The sequence below is a fragment of the Petromyzon marinus genome, chromosome 59 (genome assembly GCF_048934315.1).
Source record: "Petromyzon marinus isolate PM22_M1 ecotype Great Lakes invasive population chromosome 59, UKy_Petmar_22M1.pri1.0, whole genome shotgun sequence".
NCBI classification, from domain to species: Eukaryota; Metazoa; Chordata; class Hyperoartia; order Petromyzontiformes; family Petromyzontidae; genus Petromyzon; species Petromyzon marinus.
This window is the reverse complement of record NC_133725.1, coordinates 1,082,255-1,099,256: the sequence shown is the minus strand read 5'-3', so window position 1 is coordinate 1,099,256 and position 17,002 is coordinate 1,082,255. Positions and strand designations below refer to the sequence as shown.

Genomic DNA, 17,002 nt, shown 5'->3' with positions numbered 1-17,002 from the left:
CTTTACCTGGGTGAGTACCTGCATGTCCACAGGAGACTACGTGTGCGTGAGTACCTGCATGTCCACCAGAGACTACATGGAGACCTTTACCTGGGTGAGTACCTGTATGTCCACCAGAGACTACGTGGAGACCTTTACCTGGGTGAGTACCTGCATGTCCACCAGAGACTAAGTGTGGGTGGGTACCTGCATGTCCACCAGAGACTACGTGAAGACCTTTGCCTGGGTGAGTACCTGCATGTCCACCAGAGACTAAGTGTGGGTGGGTACCTGCATGTCCACCAGAGACTACGTGTGGGTGGGTACCTGCATGTCCACCAGAGACTACGTGGGAGACCTTTGCCTGGGTGAGTACCTGCATGTCCACAGGAGACCACGTGTGGGTGGGTACCTGCATGTCCACAGGAGACTACGTGTGGGTGGGTACCTGCATGTCCACCAGAGACTACGTGGGGGACCTTTACCTGTGTGAGTACCTGCATGTCCACCAGAGACTACGTGTGGGTGAGTACCTGCATGTCCACCAGAGACTACGTGTGGGTGAGTACCTGCATGTCCACCAGAGACTACGTGTGGGTGAGTACCTGCATGTCCACCAGAGACTACGTGTGGGTGAGTACCTGCATGTCCACCAGAGACTACGTGTGGGTGGGTACCTGCATGTCCACCAGAGACTACGTGTGGGTGGGTACCTGCATGTCCACAGGAGACTACGTGTGGGTGGATACCTGCATGTCCACAGGAGACTACGTGTGGGTGGGTACCTGCATGTCCACCAGAAACTACGTGTGGGTGGGTACCTGCATGTCTACAGGAGACTACGTGTGGGTGGGTACCTGCATGTCCACAGGAGACTATGTGTGGGTGGGTACCTGCATGTCCACAGGAGACTACGTGTGGGTGGGTACCTGCATGTCCACAGGAGACTATGTGTGGGTGGGTACCTGCATGTCTACAGGAGACTATGTGTGGGTGGGTACCTGCATGTCTACAGGAGACTATGTGTGGGTGGGTACCTGCATGTCTACAGGAGACTACGTGTGGGTGGGTAGCTGCATGTCCACAGGAGACTACGTGTGGGTGGGTACCTGCATGTCCACCAGAGACTACGTGTGGGTGGGTACCTGCATGTCCACAGGAGACTACGTGTGGGTGGGTACCTGCATGTCCACAGGAGACTACGTGTGGGTGGGTACCTGCATGTCTACAGGAGACTACGTGTGGGTGGGTACCTGCATGTCTACAGGAGACTACGTGTGGGTGGGTACCTGCATGTCTACAGGAGACTATGTGTGGGTGGGTACCTGCATGCCTACAGGAGACTATGTGTGGGTGGGTACCTGCATGTCCACAGGAGACTACGTGTGGGTGGGTACCTGCATGTCCACAGGAGACTACGTGTGGGTGGGTACCTGCATGTCCACAGGAGACTATGTGTGGGTGGGTACCTGCATGTCCACAGGAGACTATGTGTGGGTGGGTACCTGCATGTCCACAGGAGACTATGTGTGGGTGGGTACCTGCATGTCCACAGGAGACTACGTGTGGGTGGGTACCTGCATGTCTACAGGAGACTATGTGTGGGTGGGTACCTGCATGTCCACAGGAGACTATGTGTGGGTGGGTACCTGCATGTCTACAGGAGACTACGTGTGAGTGGGTACCTGCATGTCTACAGGAGACTATGTGTGGGTGGGTACCTGCATGTCTACAGGAGACTATGTGTGGGTGGGTACCTGCATGTCCACCAGAGACTATGTGTGGGTGGGTACCTGCATGTCCACAGGAGACTACGTGTGGGTGGGTACCTGCATGTCTACAGGAGACTACGTGTGGGTGGGTACCTGCATGTCCACAGGAGACTACGTGTGGGTGGGTACCTGCATGTCTACAGGAGACTACGTGTGGGTGGGTACCTGCATGTCCACAGGAGACTACGTGTGGGTGGGTACCTGCATGTCCACAGGAGACTACGTGTGGGTGGGTACCTGCATGTCCACAGGAGACTACGTGTGGGTGGGTACCTGCATGTCCACAGGAGACTATGTGTGGGTGGGTACCTGCATGTCCACAGGAGACTATGTGTGGGTGGGTACCTGCATGTCCACAGGAGACTATGTGTGGGTGGGTACCTGCATGTCCACAGGAGACTACGTGTGGGTGGGTACCTGCATGTCCACAGGAGACTACGTGTGGGTGGGTACCTGCATGTCTACAGGAGACTATGTGTGGGTGGGTACCTGCATGTCCACAGGAGACTATGTGTGGGTGGGTACCTGCATGTCTACAGGAGACTACGTGTGAGTGGGTACCTGCATGTCTACAGGAGACTATGTGTGGGTGGGTACCTGCATGTCTACAGGAGACTATGTGTGGGTGGGTACCTGCATGTCCACCAGAGACTATGTGTGGGTGGGTACCTGCATGTCCACAGGAGACTACGTGTGGGTGGGTACCTGCATGTCTACAGGAGACTACGTGTGGGTGGGTACCTGCATGTCCACAGGAGACTACGTGTGGGTGGGTACCTGCATGTCTACAGGAGACTACGTGTGGGTGGGTACCTGCATGTCCACAGGAGACTACGTGTGGGTGGGTACCTGCATGTCCACAGGAGACTACGTGTGGGTGGGTACCTGCATGTCCACAGGAGACTATGTGTGGGTGGGTACCTGCATGTCCACAGGAGACTATGTGTGGGTGGGTACCTGCATGTCCACAGGAGACTACATGTGGGTGGGTACCTGCATGTCCACAGGAGACTATGTGTGGGTGGGTACCTGCATGTCCACAGGAGACTATGTGTGGGTGGGTACCTGCATGTCCACAGGAGACTATGTGTGGGTGGGTACCTGCATGTCTACAGGAGACTACGTGTGGGTGGGTACCTGCATGTCTACAGGAGACTATGTGTGGGTGGGTACCTGCATGTCTACAGGAGACTATGTGTGGGTGGGTACCTGCATGTCCACCAGAGACTATGTGTGGGTGGGTACCTGCATGTCCACAGGAGACTACGTGTGGGTGGGTACCTGCATGTCTACAGGAGACTACGTGTGGGTGGGTACCTGCATGTCCACAGGAGACTACGTGTGGGTGGGTACCTGCATGTCTACAGGAGACTACGTGTGGGTGGGTACCTGCATGTCCACAGGAGACTACGTGTGGGTGGGTACCTGCATGTCCACAGGAGACTACGTGTGGGTGGGTACCTGCATGTCCACAGGAGACTATGTGTGGGTGGGTACCTGCATGTCCACAGGAGACTATGTGTGGGTGGGTACCTGCATGTCCACAGGAGACTACATGTGGGTGGGTACCTGCATGTCCACAGGAGACTATGTGTGGGTGGGTACCTGCATGTCCACAGGAGACTATGTGTGGGTGGGTACCTGCATGTCCACAGGAGACTATGTGTGGGTGGGTACCTGCATGTCTACAGGAGACTATGTGTGAGTGGGTACCTGCATGTCTACAGGAGACTACGTGTGGGTGGGTACCTGCATGTCCACCAGAGACTATGTGTGGGTGGGTACCTGCATGTCTACAGGAGACTATGTGTGGGTGGGTACCTGCATGTCCACAGGAGACTATGTGTGGGTGGGTACCTGCATGTCTACAGGAGACTACGTGTGGGTGGGTACCTGCATGTCTACAGGAGACTACGTGTGGGTGGGTACCTGCATGTCCACAGGAGACTATGTGTGGGTGGGTACCTGCATGTCCACAGGAGACTACGTGTGGGTGGGTACCTGCATGTCTACAGGAGACTACGTGTGGGTGGGTACCTGCATGTCCACCAGAGACTATGTGTGGGTGGGTACCTGCATGTCTACAGGAGACTATGTGTGGGTGGGTACCTGCATGTCTACAGGAGACTATGTGTGGGTGGGTACCTGCATGTCTACAGGAGACTATGTGTGGGTGGGTACCTGCATGTCCACCAGAGACTATGTGTGGGTGGGTACCTGCATGTCTACAGGAGACTACGTGTGAGTGGGTACCTGCATGTCTACAGGAGACTACGTGTGAGTGGGTACCTGCATGTCTACAGGAGACTACGTGTGAGTGGGTACCTGCATGTCTACAGGAGACTACGTGTGAGTGGGTACCTGCATGTCTACAGGAGACTATGTGTGGGTGGGTACCTGCATGTCCACAGGAGACTATGTGTGGGTGGGTACCTGTATGTCCACAGGAGACTACGTGTGGGTGGGTACCTGCATGTCCACCAGAGACTACGTGTGAGTGGGTACCTGCATGTCTACAGGAGACTACGTGTGGGTGGGTACCTGCTTGTCTACAGGAGACTATGTGTGGGTACCTGCATGTCTACAGGAGACTACGTGTGGGTGGGTACCTGCATGTCCACAGGAGACTATGTGTGGGTGGGTACCTGCATGTCCACCAGAGACTATGTGTGGGTGGGTACCTGCATGTCTACAGGAGACTATGTGTGGGTGGGTACCTGCATGTCCACCAGAGACTATGTGTGGGTGGGTACCTGCATGTCCACCAGAGACTATGTGTGGGTGGGTACCTGCATGTCTACAGGAGACTATGTGTGGGTGGGTACCTGCATGTCTACAGGAGACTACGTGTGGGTGGGTACCTGCATGTCTACAGGAGACTATGTGTGGGTGGGTACCTGCATGTCCACAGGAGACTACGTGTGGGTGGGTACCTGCATGTCCACCAGAGACTATGTGTGGGTGGGTACCTGCATGTCCACAGGAGACTATGTGTGGGTGGGTACCTGCATGTCCACAGGAGACTACGTGTGGGTGGGTACCTGCATGTCTACAGGAGACTACGTGTGGGTGGGTACCTGCATGTCTACAGGAGACTATGTGTGGGTGGGTACCTGCATGTCTACAGGAGACTACGTGTGGGTGGGTACCTGCATGTCTACAGGAGACTATGTGTGGGTGGGTACCTGCATGTCCACAGGAGACTACGTGTGGGTGGGTACCTGCATGTCTACAGGAGACTATGTGTGGGTGGGTACCTGCATGTCCACAGGAGACTACGTGTGGGTGGGTACCTGCATGTCCACAGGAGACTATGTGTGGGTGGGTACCTGCATGTCCACAGGAGACTATGTGTGGGTGGGTACCTGCATGTCCACAGGAGACTACGTGTGGGTGGGTACCTGCATGTCTACAGGAGACTACGTGTGGGTGGGTACCTGCATGTCTACAGGAGACTACGTGTGGGTGGGTACCTGCATGTCCACAGGAGACTATGTGTGGGTGGGTACCTGCATGACTACAGGAGACTATGTGTGGGTGGGTACCTGCATGTCCACAGGAGACTATGTGTGGGTGGGTACCTGCATGTCCACCAGAGACTATGTGTGGGTGGGTACCTGCATGTCCAGGATGTCGGCCACGGCGTAGTGCTGGGCGCCGTCGCACGTCGGCAGCTCCGGTTCCGCGTAGTCCCCACAGTCGCGGCAGCCTGCAACACGCACCACGGGGGTCTCACTGCAGGGGTCTCACCACGGGGGTCTCACCGTGGGGTCTCACCACGGGGGTCTCACCGTTGGGGTCTCACCACGGGGTCTCACCATGGGGGTCTCACCACGGGGGTCTCACCACCGGGGTCTCGACACGGGGGTCGGAGGTTGGGTCACTTTTCTTTCCCGTATGAAGGCCGGCACGGCACACGAGGGGGTGGGTGGCCAGCACCACGCCCAGCGATGTTTACACTCCCACCCCAGTTACTCATTTGAGGCTGAGTCGACCTAGGGGAGGCCCAGGACCGGTTCAGGTAATCGTCACAGGTGTTGGTGGCCGTGGGCGGGAATCGAACTCGGGTCGCTGGGTTCGTAATGCAGCAATACACTACCGCTCTCCACCACCACCACGACCACCACAACCACCACGACCACCACAACCACCACTACCACCACCACAACCACTAGAACCACCACTACCACCAACCACGACCACCAACCACGACCACCAACCACGACCACCACGACCACCAACCACGACCACCAACCACTACCACCACGACCACTAACCACGACAACCACCACTACCACAACCACCAGGACCACCACTACCACCAACACCACCACGACCACCAGAACCACCACAACCACGACCACCAGGACCACCACTACCACGACCACCAAGCACCACTACCACATCCACGACCACCAAGACCACCACTACCACAATCACCACCACCAAGCACCACTACCACCACCACGACCACCACAACCACCACCACCACCAACCACCACCAACGCACCGCCGCCCTCTGCGTGCTCCAGCTGGCGCTCCGTGTGCAGCAGCCGGCGCGTGGCCCGCGGGCCCGGCTCACGGTAGCCGGGCGGCAGCGTCTGCGGCAGGGCCGAGCCGAGGCGCTGCAGCGAGCGCCCGTTGAACATCACCGTGTCACACGGCACCGACAGGCGCACCGTCATGCCGTCATCCAGCATGGCGCGCGGGGCCTGGGGGGAGGGAGCAGGGGGGCGTGGAGAGGGGGGCGTGGAGAGGGGGGCGGGGGCCGATTGTCGCCGGCCGTTTTCGACGTCCGCTTGACCTCTGGTCCTCACGCGCAACGGCCGGCGACCGCGCGCATTACGATTATGCCGGCGCTGATTGTTGCTGGCCGTTCGCGTGACCTCTGGTGCCTCGTAAAAAAAAATAAAAGGGGGAGAAAAAACCCCCGTTGGCGGTGCTGATTGTTGCTGGCTGTTTTTGCCATTGGGTTCCCACCCCCCCCACGCCCCCCCCCCCCCCACCTTCTCGAGGAGCTTCCTCCAGTTGTGCCGCCAGAGGATGAGCGCGATGATGACGACGAGGAGGAGGATGATGGCGACGAGGCAGGCGACGAGCACGGGAGCGCTCTCGTCGGCCGTGTCCACGGGCCGCCCGGACAGCGTCGCCCCCGGCGCGCCCGGCACCCTCGTGCCTGAGTTCGCACCGGGGGGGGTGCAGCGTGCGGGCGCGTGACGTTTTGTGAGACCGCGTAGGTACAAGTATACAAATGTTGCGTCGTTAGGCCCGCCGCTGCCGCCCGGCACGGCACGGCCGACCGGTGAGGGTTGTGTGTCACGTGAGCAGGACGTTGCCAGCCCGTCGCGAGCACAGCACCGCCGGCTGTGCGCTGGGGAGCCAAGCCGCGACATTCACAATCTGAGCAGCTCGACGTTTCGCCCGTAACTACAGGCAGCCTCGTTGGGCGGACAGCGGCCAGATTTGTGGAGAGGCGTGGGCGTCGCGAGAGCCCGCGAGTCAAACTGGGCGCCCGGACAAAATCTCCACGCTGCGGGCGAGCAATGATCGTTGTTTGGTGTTCGATCTGTAATAATTGGCCGTCGTAACGATTGCAAAGTGCGAGGCAAGGGCGGTGGCCGGACCAGCGACGCGATGTCGCAGCGCGATCCTGTGGATGGGGGACGCGGGCTCTCTCCGTATGAATATAACCAAGCCTGCTTTGAAGGCCCATCTCGTTGAAACCAACCTTCCCTTCCCACTCTCACTCCGTCCCTGGTTCTACTCTCGTCTCCTGCCTCTCGCGCGTTTCACGTTGGGGCCCGCGGACGGGATGCGCATCATGCATCGGAAACGTTATTCTTTGGTTCTTGCGGTAAAGTGACGAAGATAGAAGAATTACAGTAATACAATTCAAGTGAATAAAAGTACAAATGTATTCACTTTATTTTTTTTTATTTAAGTGAATAAAAAACTTTATTCAGTAAATTTTATTATTATTTAATAAAGTGAATAAAAGTAAAAAATGTATTCACATTCTCTTGTATTATTTTTCTATCTACGTGCCTGTACCGAAAGAACCAAAAATAAAAAAATCTGAATCGTCATTATCATTATGAGATCTTCCCCACACAAAGTGGTCACCCGTTTTATCGACCCCCCCCCTCCAACGCCTTCCCCTGGAGCGAGCGTTGATGATGGGCCGAGCGAGCGTTGATGATGGGCCGAGCGAGCGTTGATGATGGGCCGAGCGAGCGTTGATGATGGGCCGAGCGAGCGTTGATGATGGGCCGAGCGAGCGTTGATGATGGGCCGAGCGAGCGTTGATGATGGGCCGAGCGAGCGTTGATGATGGGCCGAGCGAGCGTTGATGATGGGCCGAGCGAACGTTGATGATGGGCCAAGCGAGCGTTGATGATGGGCCGAGCGAGCGTTGATGATGGGCCGAGCGAACGTTGATGATGGGCCGAGCGAGCGTTGATGATGGGCCGAGCGAGCGTTGATGATGGGCCGAGCGAGCGTTGATGATGGGCCGAGCGAGCGTTGATGATGGGCCGAGCGAGCGTTGATGATGGGCCGAGCGAGCGTTGATGATGGGCCGAGCGAGCGTTGATGATGGGCCGAGCGAGCGTTGATGATGGGCCGAGCGAGCGTTGATGATGGGCCGAGCGAGCGTTGATGATGGGCCGAGCGAGCGTTGATGATGGGCCGAGCGAGCGTTGATGATGGGCCGAGCGAGCGTTGATGATGGGCCGAGCGAGCGTTGATGATGGGCCGAGCGAACCTCCTCCTCCACGCTCACCGTGCGGACGGCTCGTGGCCTCCGGCCCTCGCGTGCTAGGGGGCCGCCGTGAGGGCGGGAGGCCCCCCCCTGGCGGGGCGGGCGGTGGGGGCGGTGGGGTGCTGCGGGCCCCCCCCCGTGGGGGAGTGGGGGGGGGCGGGGCCCGTGACACGGGCTCCTGGCTCCGGTCTGCGGAGACGGAGAGGGGAAGGGAGGGGCCGGTGGGGGGGGGGGGGACCCGAGCGTGAGGTCAGAGCCGGTCACGGACACGAGGTGGCGCAGCGTGACCCCTGCAGCAATCATCGCCCCACCCCCCCCCTCCCCCTCCTGGTACTGGCAGAGTAGTGCACAGGAACAGCTACCGCTGGGGGTGCCCCTAGGCCAGACGACTCAGCAGCAGCAATCATTGTCCGCCCTACTACTGGCAGAATAATGCCCCCCAGGGTCACCCGCTCACTCGCTCACTCACCCACTCACAAGCTTACCCACTCATCCACTCGCTCGCTAGCTCATCCACTCACCCACCCACTCATCCACTCACCCATTCACTCACTAGCTCATCCACTCACTCGCTCACCCACTCACCCACCCACTCAGCCACCCACTCACAAACTCACTCGCTAGCTCATCCACTCACTCGCTCACTTACCCACCCACTCACAAGCTTACCCACTCATCCACTCACTAGCTCATCCACTCACTCGCTCACTCACCCACCCACTTACAAGCTCACCTACTCATCCACTCGCTCACCCACTCACTAGCTCATCCACTCACTCACTAGCTCATCCACTCAGCCACTCACAAGCTCACTCATTCACTCACCCAGCCACTCGCTCGGTCACCCGCTGACTCACCTACTGAACCACTCGCTCAACCCACCCACTCACTCGCTCGACCCACCAACTCGACCCACCCACCCACCAGCTCGCTCAACCCACCAACTCGCTCGACCCACCCGCTCGCTCAACCCACCCACCCGCTCGCTCGACCCACCAGCTCGCTCGACCCACCCACTCGCTCGACCCACCAGCTCGCTCGACCCACCCACTCGCTCGACCCACCAACTCGCTCGACCCACCAGCTCGCTCGACCCACCCACTCGCTCGACCCACCAACTCGCTCGACCCACCAGCTCGCTCGACCCACCCACTCGCTCGACCCACCAACTCGCTCGACCCACCAGCTCGCTCGACCCACCAACTCGCTCGACCCACCCGCTCGCTCGACCCACCAACTCGCTCGACCCACCAACTCGCTCGACCCACCCACTCGCTCGACCCACCAACTCGACCCACCAACTCGCTCGACCCACCAACTCGCTCGACCCACCAGCTCGCTCGACCCACCAACTCGCTCGACCCACCAACTCGCTCGACCCACCAACTCGCTCGACCCACCAACTCGCTCAACCCACCAACTCGCTCGACCCACCCACTCGACCCACCCACTCGCTCGACCCACCCACTCGCTCGACCCACCAGCTCGCTCGACCCACCAACTCGCTCAACCCACCAACTCGCTCGACCCACCCACTCGCTCGACCCACCAACTCGCTCGACCCACCCACTCGACCCACCCACTCGACCCACCCACTCGCCCTCGCACGCGCGCCAACTCCCATCCTCCCCGTCGGCACCCACCCGAGTGGAACGAAATCTCGCTGATGAGGAGCCACGCGGCGCCCAGGTAAAAGTGGCACTTGATGGCGATGGCGTTGCGCTGGCGAAGCGGAACGGTGATGAAGCGTGCGCGCGGGTCGGCCGTGTCCGGCTCCACCACCAGCCCCACGCCCACCTCCTCCTCCTCCTCCTCCTCACCGCCACCGCCGCCGCCGCCACCCTCCCACTCGTCACTGGCGGAGCGGCGGAAGAAGCAGCGAGCCTCGCGGAACGTCTGCACGCCGCTCTGGAACATGTTGTTGCAGTGGACCTGTCCGTGTCACGTGGGGGGAGACGTGGGGGGAGGACGGGGTGGGGGGGAGAGATGAGAGGGGGAGACAGGGGGGAGGGGAGGGGAGGTGGGGGGGAGGGGAGGTGGGAGGAGGGGGGGAGACACGGATGGGAGACGAGACACTTGGGATACACGGGGGGGGGGGGGGTGTGGTGAGGGAGGATGGGGGAGGGCCGGTGGGGGTTAAGGAGGATGTGGGGTGGGACACGGGGGGGTGGGACACGGGGGTGGGGTGGGGGTGATGGAGGGGGGTGGGACACGGTGGGGGTGATGGAGGGGGGTGGGACACGGTGGGGGTGATGGAGGGGGGTGGGACACGGGGGTGGGGGTGATGGAGGGGGGTGGGGTTGTGGCACCTTCATGGCTGAGAAGTTTCGGGGCTCGTCGAACTCGAAGTGCATGAGCAGGTAGGGCAGGCTGAGGCTGACGTTGCTCCAGCCGACGTAGTCGTAGCCCGGCCACACGCGGTGCTCGGGGCTCAGCGCAAAATCGTCGAGGCCCCAGACGCCGTCGGTCAGCTGGCCGAGACCGCCGTACATCTGCCTGGGGGGGACACGGAGAGAGAGACACGTGGTGTGTGTGAGTGTCCACCACTGTGGAGTGAGTGTCCACCACTGTGGTGTGAGTGTCCACCACTGTGGAGAGTGAGTGTCCACCACTGTGGTGTGTGTGAGTGTCCACCACTGTGGTGTGTGTGAGTGTCCACCACTGTGGAGAGTGTGAGTGTCCACCACTTTGTCCACCACTGTGGTGTGAGTGTCCACCACTGTGGTGTGTGTGAGTGTCCACCACTGTGTCCACCACTGTGGTGTGAGTGAGTGTCCTCCACTGTGTCCACCACTGTGGTGTGAGTGAGTGTCCTCCACTGTGTCCACCACTGTGGTGTGAGTGTCCACCACTGTGGTGTGAGTGTCCACCACTGTGGAGTGAGTGTCCACCACTGTGGTGTGAGTGTCCACCACTGTGTCCACCACTGTGGAATGAGTGAGTGTCCACCACTGTGGTGTGAGTGAGTGTCCACCACTGTGGAGTGAGTGAGTGTCCACCACTGTGGTGTGAGTGAGTGTCCACCACTGTGGTGTGAGTGAGTGTCCACCACTGTGGAGTGAGTGAGTGTCCACCACTGTGGTGTGAGTGAGTGTCCACCACTGTGGAGTGAGTGAGTGTCCACCACTGTGGAGTGAGTGTCCACCACTGTGGTGTGAGTGAGTGTCCACCACTGTGCCACCACTGTGGTGTGTGTGAGTGTCCACCACTGTGGTGTGTGTGAGTGTCCACCACTGTGGTGTGTGTGTGTGAGTGTCCACCACTGTGGAGTGAGTGAGTGTCCACCACTGTGGTGTGAGTGAGTGTCCACCACTGTGGTGTGAGTGAGTGTCCACCACTGTGGTGTGTGTGAGTGTCCACCACTGTGGTGTGTGTGAGTGTCCACCACTGTGGAGTGAGTGAGTGTCCACCACTGTGGTGTTTGTGAGTGTCCACCACTGTGGTGTGTGTGAGTGTCCACTACTGTGGAGTGAGTGAGTGTTCACCACTGTGGTGTGTGTGTGTCCACCACTGTGGAGTGAGTGTCCACCACTGTGGTGTGAGTGTCCACCACTGTGGAGTGAGTGTCCACCACTGTGGAGTGAGTGTCCACCACTGTGGAGTGAGTGTCCACCACTGTGGTGTGAGTGTCCACCACTGTGGAGTGAGTGTCCACCACTGTGGAGTGAGTGAGTGTCCACCACTGTGGTGTGAGTGTCCACCACTGTGGAGTGAGTGTCCACCACTGTGGAGTGAGTGTCCACCACTGTGGAGTGAGTGAGTGTCCACCACTGTGGTGTGAGTGTCCACCACTGTGGTGTGAGTGTCCACCACTGTGGAGTGAGTGTCCACCACTGTGGAGTGAGTGTCCACCACTGTGGAGTGAGTGAGTGTCCACCACTGTGGTGTGAGTGTCCACCACTGTGGAGTGAGTGAGTGTCCACCACTGTGGAGTGAGTGTCCACCACTGTGGTGTGAGTGTCCACCACTGTGGAGTGAGTGTCCACCACTGTGGAGTGAGTGTCCACCACTGTGGAGTGAGTGTCCACCACTGTGGTGTGAGTGTCCACCACTGTGGAGTGAGTGTCCACCACTGTGGAGTGAGTGTCCACCACTGTGGTACGAGTGTCCACCACTGTGGTGTGAGTGTCCACCACTGTGGAGTGAGTGTCCACCACTGTGGAGTGAGTGTCCACCACTGTGGAGTGAGTGTCCACCACTGTGGAGTGAGTGTCCACCACTGTGGTGTGAGTGTCCACCACTGTGGAGTGAGTGAGTGTCCACCACTGTGGAGTGAGTGTCCACCACTGTGGAGTGAGTGTCCACCACTGTGGAGTGAGTGTCCACCACTGTGGTGTGTGTGAGTGTCCACCACTGTGGAGTGAGTGTCCACCACTGTGGAGTGAGTGTCCACCACTGTGGTGTGAGTGTCCACCACTGTGGAGTGAGTGTCCACCACTGTGGAGTGAGTGTCCACCACGGGTAGAGGCCTCACCGGGAGGCGATGAAACCGTCGTAAGTGGAGTCGTTGAAGTTGGCGGGCCCCAGGGAGGGCAGGAGGAGCGTCTCGCCCTCGGGGGCCGAATAGGAGACGAGTCCGTCTGGGTGACACGCGGGGTAACACACGGGGTGACACACGGGGTGACACACGGGGTGACACGCGGGGTGACACGTTGGTGACACACAGGGTGACACACCGGGTGACATACGGGGTGACACACGGGGTGACACGCGGGGTGACACGTTGGTGACACACGGGGTGACACGCGGGGTGACACGCGGGGTGACACGCGGGGTGACACGTTGGTGACACACGGGGTGACACGCGGGGTGACACGCGGGGTGACACGCGGGGTGACACGCGGGGTCACACACGGGGTGACACACGGGGTGACATGTTGGTGACACACGGGGTGACACACGCGGGGAGCCGGGGGAGGACGGGCCTCGTGGTGGGGAGGGGGGGGGTTGTTAGTGGGGGGGTGTTGGCTGGGGGGTATTAGAGTGGGGGGGGGTGTTGGCTGGGGTGTTGGCTGGGGGGTATTAGAGTGGGGGGGGTGTTGGCTGGGGTGTTGGCTGGGGGGTGTTGGCTGGGGTGTTGGCTGGGGGGTATTAGAGTGGGGGGGGGTGTTGGCTGGGGTGTTGGCTGGGGGGTATTAGAGTGGGGGGGGTGTTGGCTGGGGTGTTGGCTGGGGGGTGTTGGCTGGGGTGTTGGCTGGGGGGTATTAGAGTGGGGGGGTGTTGGCTGGGGGGTATTAGAGTGGGGGGGGTGTTGGCTGGGGGGTATTAGAGTGGGGGGGGTGTTGGCTGGGGGGTATTAGAGTGGGGGGGGTGTTGGCTGGGGTGTTGGCTGGGGGGTATTAGAGTTGGGGGGTGTTGGCTGGGGTGTTGGCTGGGGGGTGTTGGCTGGGGTGTTGGCTGGGGGGTATTAGAGTGGGGGGGTGTTGGCTGGGGGGTGTTAGGGTGGGGGGGTGTTGGCTGGGGTGTTGGCTGGGGGGTATTAGAGTTGGGGGGTGTTGGCTGGGGTGTTGGCTGGGGTGTTGGCTGGGGGTGTTAAGGTGGTGGGGGCCCCACCAGCCCAGGGACAGCCATAGAGCTCGACGCGCATGCAGACGCTCATGGCGCGGTCGGTGACGGCGACGAAGCGCACGAAGCGAGCGACGAGCGCGGGCCCCAGGTCCTTGAGCACCACGTCCTGTGTGTTCACGTTACCCTGGATCACCTGTGGGTACAGGTAAACACACATGTAAACACACAGGTAAACACACAGGTAAACACACCACGTCCTGTGTGTTCACGTTACCCTGGATCACCTGTGGGCACAGGTAGACACACAGGTAAACACACAGGTAAACACACAGGTAAACACACAGGTAAACACAGGGCACACACAGGTAAACACACCACGTCCTGTGTGTTCACGTTGCCCTGGATCACCTGGGGGCACAGGTAAACACACAGGTAAACACACCACGTCCTGTGTGTTCACGTTGCCCTGGATCACCTGGGGGCACAGGTAAACACACAGGTAAACACACCACGTCCTGTGTGTTCACGTTACCCTGGATCACCTGTGGGCACAGGTAGACACACAGGTAAACACACCACGTCCTGTGTGTTCACGTTACCCTGGATCACCTGTGGGTACAGGTAAACACAGGTAGACACACAGGTAAACACACAGGTAAACACACAGGTAAACACACCACGTCCTGTGTGTTCACGTTACCCTGGATCACCTGTGGGTACAGGTAAACACAGGTAAACACACCACGTCCTGTGTGTTCACGTTACCCTGGATCACCTGTGGGCACAGGTAAACACAGGTAAACACACCACGTCCTGTGTGTTCACGTTACCCTGGATCACCTGTGGGCACAGGTAGACACACAGGTAAACACACAGGTAGACACACAGGTAGACACACAGGTAAACACACAGGTAAACACATCACGTCCTGTGTGTTCACGTTGCCCTGGATCACCTGTGGGCACAGGTAGACACACAGGTAAACACACCACGTCCTGTGTGTTCACGTTGCCCTGGATCACCTGTGGGCACAGGTAGACACACAGGTAGACACAGGTAGACACACAGGTAAACACCCCACGTCCTGTGTGTTCACGTTACCCTGGATCACCTGTGGGCACAGGTAAACACAGGTAAACACAGGTAGACACACAGGTAAACACACAGGTAAACACACCACGTCCTGTGTGTTCACTTTGCCCTGGATCACCTGTGGGCACAGGTAAACACAGGTAAACACACAGGTAGACACACAGGTAAACACACCACGTCCTGTGTGTTCACGTTGCCCTGGATCTCCTGCGGGCACAGGTAAACACAGGTAAACACACAGGTAGACACACAGGTAAACACAGGCAAACACCCCACGTCCTGTGTGTTCACGTTACCCTGGATCACCTGTGGGCACAGTTAAACACAGGTAAACACACAGGTAGACACACAGGTAAACACACCACGTCCTGTGTGTTCACGTTGCCCTGGATCTCCTGCGGGCACAGGGCACGCACAGGTAAACACCCCACCACACCCAACCCAACCTGGAGCGTGTGTTGAACTTCTTTCGCACCACCGCGCTAATCAGAAGTGCAGTGTTGAGTCTATGTGCAGTGTTGAGTCTATGCGCAGTGTTGAGTCTGTGGGCAGTGTTGAGTCTATGGACAGTGTTGAGACTATGGTCAGTGTTGAGTCTATGGGCAATGTTGAATCTGTGGGCAGTGTTGAGTCTACGGTCAGCGTTGAGTCTACGGGCAGTGTTGAGTCTCTGGGAGGTGTTGAGTCTATGGTTAGTGTTGAGTCTACGGGCAGTGTTGAGTCTACGGGCAGTGTTGAGTCCATGGGTAGTGTTGAGTCTATGGGCAGTGTTGCGTCTATGGTTAGTGTTGAGTCTATGGGCAGTGTTGAGTCTATGGGCAGTGTTGAGTCTATGGTTAGTGTTGAGTCTATGGGCAGTGTTGAGTCTATGGGCAGGGTTGAGTCTATGGTTAGTGTTGAGTCTACGGGCAGTGTTGAGTCTATGGGCAGTGTTGAGTCTATGGTTAGTGTTGAGTCTACGGGCAGTGTTGAGTCTATGGGCAGTGTTGAGTCTATGGGCAGTGTTGCGTCTATGGTTAGTGTTGAGTCTATGGGCAGTGTTGAGTCTATGGGCAGTGTTGAGTCTATGGGCAGTGTTGAGTCTATGGGCAGTGTTGAGTCTATGGGCAGCGGCTTTGGGATCCTCCCTTGCGGCTGTTGCTAAGGGGGCTCCTCCGTTGCTAAGGGGGCTCCTCCATTGCTAAGGGGGCTCCTCCATCGCTAAGGGTCCGCTCGCCTGGTTGCCGCGGCGGTCCCTCCACGGCAGCCATCGGTGCGCGTCGCGGCTGTACTCGAGGCGGTAGGCCCTCGCGAACTCGTTGCCGAGGCCGTTGCCATGGCGACCCTGCGTGCCGACGAGCGTGACGACGTGGAGGCGCCGCAGGTCCACCTGGAGGAACTGGGAGTGCTGCGGGCTGACGGGGCCGTCAGCGCACCACGCTCCGTCGCCGCCTTCCAGGTTCAGCCTGGCGCGTGGGGGGGACAGCGGGGCCACTACACTACCACTACACCGACAACAACAAACACTGCAACAACAAACACCACTACCACTACAACGACAAACACCACTCCAACCACCACTACAACGACAACAACAAACACTGCAACAACAAACACCACTACCACTACAACGACAAACACCACTCCAACCACCACTACAACGACAAACACTGCAACTACAACAACAACAACAAACACCACTCCAACCACCACTACAACGACAAACACTGCAACTACAACAACAACAAACACCACTCCAACCACCACTACAACGACAAACACTGCAACTGCAACTACAACAACAACAAACACCGCTACCACTACAACAATAACAACCACTCCAACCACCACTGCAACTACAACGACAAACACTGCAACTACAACGACAACAAACACCGCTACCACTACAACA

At 58.7% G+C, this 17,002-nt stretch overlaps 1 protein-coding gene across 3 annotated transcripts in view; it reads right to left on the bottom strand.

Annotated features, from left to right (window-relative positions):
- The window catches only part of LOC116955308 (discoidin domain-containing receptor 2-like), a 124,022-nt gene that overhangs the window by 20,673 nt on the left and 86,347 nt on the right, over positions 1-17,002 (bottom strand). For all 3 annotated transcript variants that reach the window (XM_076052980.1, XM_032976321.2, XM_076052979.1), the window contains 9 exons: positions 16,328-16,556; positions 14,065-14,212; positions 12,986-13,091; positions 10,821-11,007; positions 10,155-10,443; positions 8,533-8,700; positions 6,758-6,927; positions 6,262-6,463; positions 5,369-5,460 (listed from right to left, as the gene is read on the bottom strand). In XM_076052980.1, the coding sequence (XP_075909095.1) occupies positions 5,369-5,460; positions 6,262-6,463; positions 6,758-6,927; positions 8,533-8,700; positions 10,155-10,443; positions 10,821-11,007; positions 12,986-13,091; positions 14,065-14,212; positions 16,328-16,556 (1,591 nt within the window). The remainder of the gene's footprint in view (positions 1-5,368; positions 5,461-6,261; positions 6,464-6,757; positions 6,928-8,532; positions 8,701-10,154; positions 10,444-10,820; positions 11,008-12,985; positions 13,092-14,064; positions 14,213-16,327; positions 16,557-17,002) is intronic.